This window comes from Corythoichthys intestinalis, chromosome 1 (assembly GCF_030265065.1).
Source record: "Corythoichthys intestinalis isolate RoL2023-P3 chromosome 1, ASM3026506v1, whole genome shotgun sequence".
In the NCBI taxonomy this organism is placed as follows: domain Eukaryota; kingdom Metazoa; phylum Chordata; class Actinopteri; order Syngnathiformes; family Syngnathidae; genus Corythoichthys; species Corythoichthys intestinalis.
The window spans coordinates 40,627,656-40,644,113 of NC_080395.1; the positions used below are offsets into that span (position 1 = coordinate 40,627,656).

At 38.7% G+C, this 16,458-nt stretch overlaps 1 protein-coding gene across 3 annotated transcripts in view; it reads left to right on the forward strand.

The window, feature by feature from the left end:
* The window catches only part of LOC130916684 (chromodomain Y-like protein 2), a 73,237-nt gene that overhangs the window by 22,022 nt on the left and 34,757 nt on the right, over window positions 1-16,458 (forward strand). For 2 of the 3 annotated variants that reach the window (XM_057837594.1, XM_057837577.1), the window contains exon 2: window positions 2,170-2,740. In XM_057837594.1, the coding sequence (XP_057693577.1) occupies window positions 2,170-2,740 (571 nt within the window). The remainder of the gene's footprint in view (window positions 1-2,169; window positions 2,741-16,458) is intronic. The other variant, XM_057837584.1, reaches the window with a different exon arrangement.

The following is a 16,458-nucleotide window of genomic DNA, read 5'->3' on the forward strand; positions in this document are numbered from 1 at the left end:
TTTACCAGTAGTTTTGGCACTGTGAGCAGGTGCCAGGTCGTGCTGAAGAATGAAATCTTCATCCCCCATAAAGCTCTGGCACCTTGATTTCCGTATGACATGCAAATTTTGCTTTCATCTGAAAAAAGTACTGTGGACCACTGAGCAACAGTCCAGTGCTGCTTCTCTGTAGCCCAGGCCAGGCGCTTCTGCTGCTGCTCCAGGTTCAAAAGTGGCTTGACCTGGGGAAAGTGGCACCTGTAGCCCATTTCCAGCACACGCCTGTGCACCGTGGCTCTGGATGTTTCTACTCCAGACTCAGTCCACTGTTTCCGCAGGTCCCCCAAGGTCTGGAATCGGCCCTTCTCCACAATCTTTCTCAGGGTGTGGTCACCTCTTCGTGTTGTGCAGCGTTCCCTGCCACTTTTTGCTTCCCACAGACTTCCCACTGAGGTGCCTCAATACAGCACTCTGGGAACAGCCTATTCGCTCAGAAATTTCCTTCTGTGTCTTAGCCTCTTGCTTGAGGGTGTCAATGATGGCCTTCTGGACAGCAGTCAGGTCGGCAGTCTTGCCCATGATTGCGGTTTTGAGTAATGAACCAGGCTGGGAGTTTTTAAAAGCCTCAGGAATCTTTCGCAGGGGTTTTGAGTTAATTAATTGATTAGGATGATTAGGTTATTAGGTTCTTTAGAGTACCTTTTCATGATATGCTAATTTTTTGAGATAGGGATTTTTTATTTTTCTTAAATTTTTTGCCAAATCATCAATATTAAAACAATAAAAGGGTTGAACTACTTCAGTTGTGTGTAATGAATCTAAAATATATGAGAGTCTAATGTTTATCAGTACATCACAGAAAATAATGAACTTTATAACAATATGCTAATTTTTTTAGAAGGACCAGTAAGTACTCTCCATTTAACTGACATTTTTAAAAAGTATTGGTTAAATTGAGGAAATGTTGGTTTATTGTGCGTGTGTTTCTGTGAGCCTTCACAATACCTGCCACATTTATTGTATCTTAAACAGTGAGCCTTAAAAGAAGGAATCCACATTTCCAGCAACCCACGCCTCTTGATCGTGGTGGATTCTCCTTCGCAAAGAAGGCAGTGATTCATTGAGTGTGTTTTCTGCAATGTGTTGCTATCACGTGAAGATCATAAAAATCACATTAAATCAATAGAACGTAAAAACAAAGACAATTGAAACAAGAAATAAAATTATACATAAAAATCGCATTTAATCACGAATAGAATTGTTTTTTTAAATACTACTCCTGCTACTACTAAAATAATTGAAATCAACAATGGAGATAAAGCACAGGAGGAATAGAAAGCAAATAGCTTGAAATACTTTATATAGACAGTTATAGATATGCTGTGCTAATAAATAAAAATGTTTTTAGCCCTGATTAAAAGGAGCTAACAGTTTGAGCATAATTCAGACCTTAGGTAACTTGTTCCAGAGGTGAGGGGCATAAAAACTAAATGCTGCCTCACCATCCTTGGTTCTTGTTCTTCGAACATACAGGAGACCGGTTCCAGAAGACCTTAGGGGTCTAGATGTTTCATAGGAATCTAACAAATCAAACATGTATTTTGGTCCAAGGCCATTAAGTGTTTTGTAGACGAGCAGTAGTATTTTATACTCTATCCTTTGACTCACTGGAAGCCAGTGTAACGATTTAAAAACCAGTGTAATGTGGTACAGTTTCCTTGTATTTGTGAGGACTCTGGCTGCAGCATTCTGTACTAATATCAGCTTCCTGACTGATTTTTTTATCAAGACCTGTAAATATACCATTGCTAATGACAATTAAAGGTGCTTTGAATTGGACGCATCAAGGGGTGACAAACAGAATGCCACAGAGAGCGACTAACGACACTGCTCATAAACAGGCTGCTTTCATTTTAGAACACACCAGCGTTGACTGTATTTTGCCAAACTTCTTACTCCTCATTCGAGTGTTATTAAAGGCTAGGACATCTTTTGTTTAAATGCTTCCCCTGGGTGGCGTCAGAGGTCTTTAATTAAGGTGGACCAACATGAGAAAAATTCTGCCAGCTGGCGTATGTTAAAGGCAAAATCGATATTTTGTATTATGTGTTGACAGAGCAGAAAACTCATTGCCTTTTCAAATATCTTGAAGAATTGTATTCTAATGGTCTCTCTGTCTTTTGTCTTCAGGTGGAGCATATTGTGGACAAGAGGCGGAATAAGAAGGGAAAGTGGGAATACCTGATCAGGTGGAAGGGCTATGGAAGTAAAGAGGACACATGGGAGCCAGAGCACCATCTACTACATTGCGAGGAGTTCATTGATAGCTTCAACAGCTTGCAACGACATTCGCACAAACAGCCTCAAATTCCCAAATGCATGACCAATGGGCACCTTGCAGAAAATCCCAGAGGTCGGTCTGACGGACGAAAGAAGAAAAGTACTAGTGACATTGCTGTTGGGGTTCGAGGAGGTACGGCTCTTGGGATTGGAAGTAGAGGGTCAGGACATGTTAACAGGCCAACGAATTGGGTCCTAGGGCCTGGAAAACATGCACAGCAGGATAAAATGTGCAACTCTACAACGTTTAAGACTCCGCCAATAGGCGCCCCTCGCTTTTTGGCTCAAGTGAAGAAATCGCATAATGGACTTCTGAATGGAAATGGGGAGCCGCATGTTTACAGGGCAGCTTCAAGGTCACATAGAGCACTCCCAGACAGAGTGGATGGAGGTCTGGATGAAAGAGGTACTACTGATTTAGGTAAGGTTTTGCGAAATGCTGCAGTATGGAAATTTGTTGGGAACACTGTTTGATTGAGACCAATATCCAATGAATAGGGAAACAAAGTACACAACAGTGCCTTGAAATACAAGTGACCCAATTTAGGACAAGGCCTGTTCTTCATCAGATTTTGTATCACTTTTATTTTATCATTGTTTTTTACTTTTGCGGTATGAGCCTAGCTTGCTGGCAGTGAACTTGACTCAATTCACTTCACAACAACCAGCTGTTTGGCATAATCACAAACTAATTTTCATTAAAATAATGGAGAGAAGACTATAAGCTTAAATATATAACCTTTTTACATACACTGCTCTATGCACCTCAGGAATGGTTTTACTGTATGCATGGATTTAACCTCAGAAGCAGTATTATGAATTGCATTTATTACCACTTCAAGTTCTGTGGACTGTTATACAAAAGTTATATTTGATTTGGGGACAGTTATTCATACGCAAGTTAATACATTGAAATCATATTTAATACCCTGTAAAAAAAAATAACTAAAATTCTTATTTAAACTAATTAAAAAACAGGGCAAAAACAAAAAACGAAGAAAAAAAACTGCTCAAAAAGACAGTTGAACTGAATTTGAAAAACAAAAGTCACAACAAATCATAAACTAACAGTAATAGCAAATCCTAAACTTGTATTACCCTTATTATAAATTTAAATGAGCACATTGCACCACAATTCTCCCTTTTTCCATCACTGTAGATCTTTGTTTTAGTTCGTGCTGATTATTATTTACAGGGCACAATGGGTTTCTGTTTCTAAAAGCAATTCGCAGGCCCTGCACGAAGTGATAGTTGACAAGACTGAAAGCCAATATTAACACACAGAAACAACCAATGGATCGATAAACAATGTGTAAATTATGAGATGTGACCCCCCCACCCCCTTGCTCATTTTTTTATCCAACAACATCAACAATGGCCTTTAAAGCGTGTGTGTTTTCTATCAAAAGCTCCTATAAAGCTCCAACCACTCTGTAAAACATAACTTTCTTGAAGTTATGCTAACTTAAATATTTTAGGTAAGCACAGCTCAAATTTTGGCTCAAGTTTTCCTAAGTAACTTATTCGTAACTCATTCTTAACTTCATAAAACTTTCACAAATTTCTGTTTGTTTTCAATTAGGGCTGTCCCAAGTGACTAATTTTCTCCCGATTAGTCAGCCGACTATTTTTACGATTAGTCGACTAATCTAATAATTATTATTATTATTTTTTTTTTAAAAACTAATTTAGCAATGAAATTTTTGTTGACGCTTATCAATTCACAAAAAACATATTGGAACACTCAGTTTATTTATTAAAGTACAAATAAACACGTAAATAACAATAATAAATCACAAATAAACAATGAGTTCAAATGCTGATAGAATTAACTAGTATAGCCTCCCGATTGAAAAGATGGTCTCTTAAACTGATGGTTTACAACTTTTATTCCATCCTTGATGTAAACACACTGTAAGAGCTACGTTGCACACAAATAAAGCAACATAATTAGAAATTACAGTGGTACCTCTACATACGAAGTTAATCCGTTCCAGGACCTTGTTTGTAAGTCGAAATGGTCGTATGTCGAGCAGGATTTTCCCATAGGAATACATTATAATTCCATTAATTCGTTCCACAGCCCAAAAACCTGCACTAAATCCTTAAAAAATACTGCTGGTGCTATTACAAATGGCAATTACACGTAGCAAAACAAATAAATTATAAATCAAAATTGGAATAATGTAATAAAAAGAATAATAATAATTCCTGTAAAAGTGTAACGAATCGGGTTCTAATAAGGCGGACGTTTTTTTGTGTACCTGAACGCACCGCGGGGCTCACGTGCCAGAGACGGACCGGTGAGTTTGAGTTTCACTTTCACTTTGAATGTTCTCTTGAGAACACCGTCAATTGCGGCAGACAGCATGCGTTTTGTGTTGAATAAGTTGTGAAAGAAATGATGAAAGCTGGCGATTTCTTTGGAGACAATAAGAATTGTCAGCTTAATTTATAAAGACTGGCGAACGATGGTCGGAGGAGGACCGTGGAGATGTATTGTTGAGCCATTTCACGGATGTCCACCCCACGCTCATATTTTTCTGTCATTTGCATCTTCATTTCGAAGGTAAGCATCAACTTTTTCCTTGTTTCACCACCTGTACCAACCTTTTCTGAAACCTGTGTTGATTTGTCACACAAGAAAATCCGCCGTGCATTCGTCTGCGGTGCTGCCATTGTCGTCGTATTTCGAGCATGTCGTCGGATGTAGAAACAAATGGCTAGTCAAATTTTACGTCGGATGTCGAAAAGTTCGTGTGTCGAAGCGATCGTATGTAGAGGTACCACTGTAACAAAAACTTTTCACCTTTTTCCTTTTAAACCTTATTTATATATCAATGAATTGCCTATATGAATTGCATTTACCTTAATTTATTACCTTATCATTGACAATCTCTCCCTTGAGTGCAATCACTGTATATACTGTATATATTTATGACCTTTTAACCTTATATAATTTTCTATACCATAAAATAAACCATAACATGAAATAAACCTTTCAATTAGCATTAAGAACAATAGTAATAGCACTTATAGGCCCATTGTCAATGAAACATTATTATTTAGTAAGGCGACAGCACCCTCTGGTGTACAAAAAATGAAAAAAAAAAAATTTACAAACTGCGTGAAGGCGATTGAGGTTTTTATTCACGGCCGACGTGCAGCCAAGCTTGGCATTGAAGAGACAGGACAGAAGAGTGTATTCTCCTTTGTTTCTTTGAAATAAGGCAATGTTTTGGACACTCTGGTGCGCTTTTTTTTGGCTTTGTGCCGCTTTCCCCGCTTGCAAACAGAGCATCCGACATTCTAACTTTCCACGCATATATTTTTTAAACCCTTCATTAACCGTCGACGGGATGTTGTGCTCGTCGACGGATTTACGTCATCGATGACGTCGACTATGTCGACTAGTCGGGACAGCTCTATTTTCAATTCTATTAACCGCTAGGCTCCTTCTTATTTGTCAGAGATTTTAATCGTCCGTAACTTTTGCAGAGCTCTTATTTCTGCCGGCCAGCTTCTTCTGCAGGTTCCAAGGTCGAGACCTAAACTATGGGGTGACCGATCTTTTGCAGTTGCTGCCCGGGGTTGCGGAATAGCCTGCCCCTTGAAATCCACACCGTTACAAATCTAGGCCTTGTTAAACTGTGGTTAAAGTTTCACTTTTTTAGACTCACCATCTCTCTAGACTAGGGTAGCCTAGTTTTATTTCTTACGGGTTTTAATGTTTTCGGATTTTATCTGTTTTATTGTTTTATTTGCTGTTTTGACTTTTATCACAATGTGTTGTTTTTGTTTTTTTTCTTCTTAATTTCATTGTATAATACTTTCCTGCCTTTTATTTATCATAAACTTTATTTATCCTTGTTGTAAAGCACTTTGAGGACCTTTTCGGATTTTTGTAAAGGGCTATAGAAATAAATTTGATTTGATACAATGAGTTGTGCTACCATGTCACGTCACGTTTGAGGCAAAACTTACATTTCTGAGTAAGCAGAACTTGAAAAGATAGGTTGTGGTATCCTAATATATTTAATTGCTAACTTTAAATGTTAAATTGTGCGAACTTAGTTCTAGCCTCACTCACAATGCCTTTAGAACAGTGCGCTGGCAGTGGCAATAGCAGCTTTTTTAACACAACTGTCGATGCGTTGTGCTACCATGAGTCGATCCAGGTTCAAATTCAGTTTGGTTTTGGTTTAATTTCATATACTATGTACTTAAATCAAATTTACTTTTAGTTCTGATTACTTAATACAAGTCCAGTTTACCTAAAGGTGTTAGTTCTTCTTACTTAACATAAGTCCAGTTTACTTAAAAGGTTGAGTTCTGCTTATTTAACTTAATAGGCCGACTTGAAATTTCAATTTTGGCATTTTTTTAACAGTGTATGGTTCTTAGCTATATAAGCTGATAACACCTTTGAATGTCATTGTGAGGTCACAGTCCAGAGCCCGCACTGCTTCGGTTAATCATTTACATGCTTTTCATAATGTCATCTCCGCCTTAAAATATAATTTCCAAATGTCTAAAATAGACTGCAAATCCAGAATGTACATAAAAGGAAGCAAGAGAAAACCCAGGGCTTGAACCCCAAAATCTAGACCTGTGCCACTACACCATCCTGACCACTCCTTTTTTCTTCCTTGGAAAAAAAGTATAAAATTAATTTCAAAATTATTGAAAATTTCATTGATGCCATTGTTTACACAAAAACAGTAAAACGTGAAATGCTAAGACAAGCAAGACTTTGTTGGTACCTCTAATGGTAACCAAAACAGCAGTGCCTTAAAGAGCATACGACAGGAGAAAAAAAGTCTTAAATGGCATTATTATGTGAATTAGAATCATATTTTGAGACGATTCGACTATATACAACAATTTAGCAAAGCACAGATGACGAGAAATTAGTCTTTTAATCTGCCGGTTAGCCACGCCTACCATTATAGGGCTTTAGCGTCCCCAACAGGTGGATGACGTCAGCGGTAGACTGGGCTCATCGGTTTTACTATTCTACCCATTGAGGGGGAATTATTCAGAGCGAGGAAAATGCGACGAAGAGAGCCGCAAAATGTCATTGTTTCAGTCTCTCTACTCCAATATTTTTACAGGATATTTTTTTTTATCATTTTCCCCAATAGCTATATAAATGGCTTGAGAAGGACCAGTCAGCCCGTCGAGGGGGAACTATTCACAACGAGGAAAACGCGACGAAGAGAGCTGCAAAATGTCATTGTTTCTGTCTCTTTACTTCAATATTTTTACAGGATATTCTTTTTATCCAAGTATTTTCCCCAATTGCTAAATAAATGGCATGGTCATGACAAATAACAGTCTTGTGCTAAATGGAATATGAAATAATAAAAATGCATTTATTCAGGACGACATGGCAAAATTACTCCATAATGGTCAAAACTGTCGACTTCACCTTTACTGTCACACCTCCCGAACGATATTTTATGACACCTAAATCGGACATATGTCATTTCCCTTCCCCGGCTTCGGCGAATGTAAACAAACCAAAAGGCGTGACAGCTAGCCGACATGCTAACCCGAACCGAGTGATGTTTCAAAGTCTTCGAAGCGGAAAATCACACATAACTAGCCTGGATTTATTGACATGACGACTGGGTTGTCGATTGTCTTCGCGGATTGGCAAACCACCCGGCGGAGAGCCATTTACAGTTCGTTCCCCGGAGGAGGGTGGCTGCAGTTGTTGTGCAGCTAATGTGCTGCTAATGTGCATGAGGAGAGCTTTTTACATGCCTATCAATGATCAAACGTAAGTAGTCCTTTATTTAAAGAAAGTTTGTAGTGTTTACTTTGTAATCGATGTATTCGTATTTGACATAATACAAAACAAGATGTTTACTCACTTCCTCGTAAGTCCAATGGTCCCACAGTAAATATCCACGGTGAATGGGAACCTTTTGGAACTCCAAAAAGGCGCATACGCCTCCCTCATACAGAATGATTTTTCTGCAGCCGTTTGGCTGGCGTGATGCGAAAAATAAACGTATTAATCCGCAAAATCAGCTGAATCCTTCGTCCTCATACACAACAGTACGCTGTATAGTGAAAAGGACGTCTTCTACCGTACACGTCACAGCGCCCTCCTCCTCAATGCAAGACCGAAGCCAGAAGTCACTCATTTTCATGGCGCGGGATTAAAAAAACTAAATAAATATAGCGATCGCTTCCACACACATCCAAGCGGTCCATATCATTCAGGAGCATAAAATAGCGCGTGTATTATGAAATAAACATGCTTTTTCGTGTCACGTGCACTTTAAATGTCAAAAACATTTCCCTGTACTGTATTGCATTATACTTGTACAATGTAGACATGGCCATTACTATGTGGAGATTATTTCTACTCTAACTTCACTTGATATCTTTATTATTTTGGTAAAGTATTGTCCACATTGCAGATGGGTAAATAGACAATCTTGGCCATTTGATGGGGGAATACAGAAGAGTAGTTAGTCAGTAGTTAGTTATTTTTTAGTGAATTTTTGAGCCTCATGTCACAATTCACTGAATTTATAGGCACATGAGTATAATTTTATAAATGTATCAAGGAATGTGTCTGGACATACATCATCAGAAATCAGCCATGTTCAAGAATCCCTAGCTATAAATTTAAGCTGCTTGCACCCACACTGGCAGCTATTATTGATGCTAATCTCCTAATCCTCACAAGACTCCTCCACTCACCTTACTTATCTCTCTCTGCTCCTTTCATTATGTCACTACTGTGACAGTGCAAAGTAATAAGAGTGTCTACGTACTCTGTACAACTATTTGGTACTTCACTGGTCCATCTAAAATACGAGTTGTGAGTGCTATGCAAACCTACAAACTGAAAATGTCAGGTTGAAGTTCTTGAAAACCATAATTTTCAGACTAGGAGCAATTACTTTTTCCTCCGGTTTGAACCCTGTGGTTTATAGTCCAGTATTTTGACTAATATGAACATCATAATACAGTGGTACCTCTACATACGAAGTTAATTCGTTCCAGGACCTTGTTTGTAAGTCGAAATGGCCGCATGTCAAGTAAGATGTTCCCATAAGAATACATTTTAATTCCATTAATTCATTCCACAGCCCGAAAACCTACACTAAGTCATTGATAAATACTGGTGGTACTATTGCTAATAGCAATTACAGAGAGCAAAACAAATAAATTATGAATAAAAATCGTAATAATAATATAATAATAGTAATAATGTAACGAATTTGGTTCTAATGTGGCAAAGGTGTTTGCGTGGTATACCTGAACGCATCGCGTGGCTGACTTGACAGAGTGAGCCTCTTTACTTTCACTTTGTTTACTTGCTGCGGGGGTCACGAGGCGTGTTGTGTTGCACAAATTGGTGGAATAAATTATTTGAAACCTGACGAAGCTGGCGATTTCTTTTGCAATGTTACCACAATAATAATTGTCAACCAACTTAAAAAGACTGGCAAACAGAGGAGGACCACCGAGATCATAGACCGTCTACAGCCGTATTGTTGAGCCATATAACGGATGCGACCCTACACTCATATTTTTCTATCATATCCGTCTTCATGTCAATGGTAAGCATCACCTTTTGCCTTTTTTTCACCACCTGCACTAACATTGTTGGAACCCATGTTGGTTTCTAACAAGAAAATCAGCCATGCGTCCGTCTTGCGGGAAAAAAAAGAAAGTGTGGTGCTGTCATAGATCGTCGTATTTAGAGCATGGCGTCGAATGTAGAAACAAATGGTGAGTCAAATTTTACATCGGATGTCAAAAAGATCATGTGTCGAAGTGATTGTATGTCGAGGTACCACTGTATTTGATTGATCTTCTAAACATGTCAGCAATAGTTAGTATTACAGTAGTATTAGTAGTATTAGTAGTGTTTGTTTCCTAAGATCTCCAAATAGACTGTGTCTATAAAGAATAATTCCAGCAGTGCTTTTACAGTTTTGATTGTGTGCATGTATGTATGTGTGTGTAACAATGTATTGATTTATATTTATATTTTGTATTTAATACATATATATATATATTTATATGTGTGTATATATATACTGTAGAGATGTCCCGATCCGATATTTGGATCGGATCGGACGCCAATATGGGCAAAAAAATGCGCATCGGTATCGGATCGGAACACGGGAAAAATTCCGATCCAGACTTACGATCCAGTTTAAAAAAAAAAAAAAAAGTCCGGTCCGGGTTTTTCTGTGCACCGTTTTTGCATAATCCATTCCAGTTTTTGCTTCGGTTTCCCTAAACTCCGGTCCGCCTTTTACGGCACACCTTCAACACACCACATTTACATTACCGTCTCCCAATTTACCAAGAGACTATCGGTAAAAATGTCAGCTGTGTCGGACCATTTCACCTTAAAGGACGACAAAGACGAAGAGGCAGAGAGCACCATATGCCACAATAAAGTCAAGCGAAGTGGTAAAGCTGTAAGAAGTTTTAATGCAACCAACCTGATCAAGCATTTAGCGAAATACCACCACAAACAATATGAGGAGTATGTTAAGAAAACCAAAGACAAAAAGAAAGGTCCTACGCAACTAACACTGCTTGTGGCAAACTTTATACGAGACTTTTTATGGATATCTTTGAGAAATGGCTTTCTTCTTGACACTCTTCCATAAAGGCCAGATTTGTGCAGTGTACGACTGATTGTTGTCCTATGGACAGACTCTCCCACCTCAGCTGTAGATCTCTGCAGTTCATCCAGAGTGATCATGGGCCTCTTGGCTGCATCTGTGATCAGTTTTCTCCTTGTTTGAGAAGAAAGTTTGGAAGGACGGCCGGGTCTTGGTAGATTTGCAGTGGTCTGATGTTCCTTCCATTTCAATATGATAGCTTGCACAGTGCTCCTTGAGATGTTTAAAGCTTAGGAAATCTTTTTGTATCCAAATCCGGCTTTAAACTTCTCCACAACAGTATCTCGGACCTGCCTGGTGTGTTCCTTGGTTTTCATAATGCTCTCTGCACTTCAAACAGAACCCTGAGACTATCACAGAGCAGGTGCATTTATACAGAGACTTGATTACACACAGGTGGATTCTATTTATCATCATCGGTCATTTAGGACAACATTGGATCATTCAGAGATCCTCACTGAACTTCTGGAGTGAGTTTGCTGCACTGAAAGTAAAGGGGCCGAATAATATTGCACGCCCCACTTTTCAGTTTTTTATTTGTTAAAAAAGTTTAAATTATCCAATAAATGTTGTTCCACTTCACGATTGTGTCCCACTTGTTGTTGATTCTTGACAAAAAAATTAAATTTCATATCTTTATGTTTGAAGCCTGAAATGTGGCGAAAGGTTGCAAGATTCAAGGGGGCCGAATACTTTTGCAAGGCACTGTATATATGTATATAAGAGGTGTGCATCAGCACTGCCCTCACGATTCGATTACGATTTGGAGGGCCACGATTCGATTCAGAGGGTCACGATTCGATTCGGTTCGATTCGGCAATGCATCGCGATGCATTAAAGCCTGGGATGCATAAAATTCTAAAGCAAAGCATATTTTTCGTGAATCATGAAGCAACACAAGCAGTCAGACATTTTTATTGGCTCTTGTGTCACTGCTTGTTGAAGTCAAATGAAAATACTTTCAGATATAGGCTGTATATTTAAAAAAAAAAAAAACTGATCACAGCATTTAATTAGTGCTTTGAATGAGACCAGGGCTTTCTCTCTTTTTTTTTTTACACACAGTAGCAGCCTTTCACACAGTGCAACATCTGAACTCCTGTGCAAAATCAGTAATAACAGTCACTGTATTTTAGTCACAACTACCCAGCAATAAAAATATTCAAGTAAAAATGAAAGAAAATGTTGTAGTGCAGCAGCATCTTTATCGCAATATCAATCCAGGAATCTGTTCAGTTCTTAACAAGTTGAATAAATATTATCAAGCTTCAAAACAGTTGGTCGAGCATGTTTGGTTGTCAATGGGACATCAACATTACAAATTTTGAAAAAAGATTTTGCGATTTTTTTTGTCTTTTTGGGTCCAAAATGTGGATTATAATTGGTCAGTGAAGAAAACAACAGTTTGGACATGAAGTTCAAGGTGTCCTGAAAAAAGGGACCCAACTTGGCCATTGTAAACAATTTTTTCTTTGAAATATAAAGGCAATATCAAATGAATGCAAATTCGGCCAAAATAGGGTTAGGTGTTAAAGGGTTAAACTCTCAGGCAACTTTTTTTTTTACATACAGTTTGTGCTGTTAGGTGGGTACAATCAATTGAAAATAATGGACTGTTTTCCTGTTGAGTATGCATTATCATCACCAAGTGGGTTTTGTGCCTATAGATGCAACAATATAATAATAATTTGGGGGGGGGGGGGGGGGGGTTGCATCACCAAAAATAGTCACTTGCCCTAAACTTTTCTTGAATGACATATTCACATACCTGTCAACCCGAGGCCGTTGGCAGTCTTACAAATAGTGACGTATGCCCTTACAAATTGGTGACTAATCTTTCAATGTTGTATATAGCGTGCAATATGAAAGAAAAATAAAACTCCGTTTTTAAAATAATATGAATTTATTGGTAATATTGTAACATATAACCTGTTGCAGTCAAAGAACAATCAATATCTTCAGCTACATCATGATTACTAAAATTTAACGGTGACTTTTGTTACAATTGTATGTAGCACTTTTGGCAATATCTATTATGTCTTGATGGCTGCACTTTATGGCACTTCAGCTCACAATTCAGTTGGACTTGAAGGTAGTTCGTTAGTGTGTCCAATTATAAATTAAAAAGGTCAATTGATAAAATTAACTTACCGATGCAGTCTTTGAGGGAACTTTTCTTTTGCTAATTCTGAGAAATGATCAGCAATAGTTGGAGGCAAATTGTGTTCGGCAACAAATTGGCCACTTTCGTCACTTTTCATTCTGCAGACTTCATCTTTAAGACCAGTGTTGTTAATCTTACTTTTAAAAAGTAATTAATTAGTAACAAATTACTTATCCCAAAAAGTAATTGAGTTAGTAGCTCAGTTACCTGAAGGTAAGAGTAACTAGTTACTTGGCAAAGTAACTGGTGTTACCTTTCATGTTTTTTTTTTTCCATTAAAAATAAAAAAACATAGTAACCTTTGCTATATTTGGAAATCGTTTAATGTTGTGAATTAACTGTTAACTGTTAAAATTGCTACCATTTTTGCATTAGTTCCCTTCTTTCTACTTTTGGCATGTTAAAGTTTTAAAAATGTTTAATCATTTAAAGATAGATTCAAGTTAAGATTTTGCCGATTTAGGAGTATTTTAGATAAAAAGTTAAAGTTCGCTAGGAAGGTTCACTCACAACAAAGCCTTTCTGAGAACTCTACTGCTTCAAAATGGCGGCTGTTTATTAACGCCGCCGTCTGTCATTTCGCATGTAGTTCTATAAGCATTTGATATTTAGGCGTAGATTGCAGGTGTAGCGCCTCTCTAGTGTGACAAACTATTATGAGAGGTGGCTAACCTGAGTTCTTTCCTTTTTAGCAAAATCACAATTCAACTATCTTTCTTACTATCTGTTATATAGGCATTCACTGTGAATTTTTGAAAATAAATATTTTCTATTAAATTATCAGTGTTCGATTTCTTTTCCCTAGTTTCTCACTATTGCAGTTTAAAATTCCAATTCAACCCTCACAAACCTCTTACCAAATGGCTTAATAAACACACCAGTTATGTATGAACTATATACATTTAATGAAAAAAATAGGCAGATTAAATAAAATTTGTTCTCCAAAATATGTTTTAACACAAATTGTCCACACACACAAGCTAAGCTATGGGCCCAGATTAATAAGTCTAAAGCCGGCAAAAATTAACTAAATTTGTCTTACGTGGCTGGCCAGATTCGCTGCTTGCGTGCGTAGTAGCCTTAAACAAAATGGCTCCTTCACCCGAAGGCTAAAAAAAAAACTGAGGGTACCTTAATGAATCCCGTTTTCTCCAAACACCCCGAAAGCAGTTGTTCGTTGGAAAGGTGACGCTCCACTCTCTCACGATCCCCGTGGAATCCTTCTCAGTCGGCGGCAGCGGGTTAGCGTCGTCCTCCACGTCGGCTTCGGCGTTGAGTGTCCCTTCTCCCGGTTGGTTCGTCCACAAACGCTTCGCTCACTTGTTTAGCAGGCCGCTAGACGTTTACCCAAATGTTGGGGCTCACCACGAGTCTCTTTGTTAGCGACGGGCGTCGCTAGCTTCTCGGTTAGCGACGCGCGGCCGTTAGCCTCTGTGTTAGCGACGAGCGACTGTTAGCCTCTTTTTTAGCGACCAGCTCCACTCGTCCCGCTTGAGTAGACCACTCAAAGCCATCCAACAATGACGATTGACGTCCTCAAAGTCCTCTTTTTGAGCACTTTCGCCAAAAGTCAATTAAAAAAGTCCACAATTGTCTCAGCTCTGCCACTCTGCCGTTACCGGACGTCTTTCCACTGAGCCTTCTCGAACGTTCTTCCTCTCTCTCTCTTCTCTCGCTCGCTCTCTCAAACCCCGGAAGTCCTTACTCCCAAACTGTCATGCAATTAACATTTTTAAAAACTAAATATACATCTTTTTACATATAATTGTGCAAAACTTCTCAAAAACTGTTTAAATGAAAAAATATATTTACAAACATGAAATAATTTTACAGAATATATTTTTTGCTCATAATATATAGTAAACACATAACTTGGTGGTTAATGGATGTAACTATTAATATAACATTTGTTTGAAAATACTGACGTATTTTTAACTATGTTACACCCTCCCCCTTTTAAAATGTCTGTGTCCTCACCAGACACTAAATTTGGGCACTGTTTAGGGCAACAATTTAATGTGTTCCGATCTTAATGACAATACCACGGTGAACTATAGTCAAAGGCTTTTCACTAGGTTTACCGAGCTCGTCATATGTAAGTCTAAGAGTAGGTTTACGGAGTCTTTTAGAATCAGGCTTAGAACGAGTCTTGGGTGCTAGACTGCCTTCTGAATCTTCATTCTTGGGAACTTCTTCATCTGACTCCAACTCCACTTCATTTTCCTCTTCTGAATTCTCATCACATTCCTCATCTATCTTGTCTTGAGATTCATGGGTTATACTTTCTGGATCCAATCCATCCTCTTCCACAGATTCCTCTTCAAGATGCTCCTCTTCACTTAAATCCAGATCTGACTCCGAGTTTTGGTCATGTTGGGATTCAAAGATAGGATCATGGTCGAATTCAATGTCATTCTCTGTATTCTCTGATCTAGCAGCTTTCCTCACTCTGTGTGCTGTAGGTGACTTGGCAGTTTGGGGAATAATGAAATACTCCATATCAGACGATGAATCTGAGGTTTCTTGTAGCTCTCTCGTCTCTCGAGTTGGAACTCTCGGATTATTTCTGGAACTGTTTGATCTGGTCTTGGGCCTGGCAGGTGGCTCTTCAGCCTGACACTCAGATGGCATTCTAACAAACTGTCCAATAGGCAGAAGATGATCCCTGTGGATTGTCTTTGTCCCTGGCCGTCCATCCTCGCGTTTGATTTTGAACACAGGCAGATTTGGCATCCTTCCTATTACCACATAGGGTTCAGGATTCCACTTGCTCTCCAACTTGTGTTTTCCTCTCAGGCCCAAATTTCGGAGTAGAACTCTGTCACCCATCTCTATGGACTGAAAAGTTACTCTCTGGTCATACAGTTTTTTGTTTCTCTGGTGTCTTTTGTCTGCAGCATCAGAGGCCAACTTGTATGCTTGCTTCAAGTCTTCTTTTAGCTTTGCGACGTAGCGACTGTGGCATGCACTCTCTATGCCATCAGGGGACGTACCAAAACAGAGATCAACTGGTAGTCTCGCTTCCCTACCAAACATTAGGTGATAAGGCGAGTACCCCGTTGAATCACATTTTGTGCTGTTGTATGCGTGGACGAGATAGGGCACATGCTGACTCCAGCTACGTTTTTTCTCTCGACCAAGCGTACCAAGCATGGAGATCAGAGTTCTGTTGAACCTCTCTGGCTGTGGGTCACCTTGAGGATGATATGGCGTGGTTCTTGATTTTCGAATACCCATTAGGTTCAACATTTCTTTTAGCAGACGACTTTCAAAGTCTCTACCTTGATCAGAATGTATTCTTGCAGG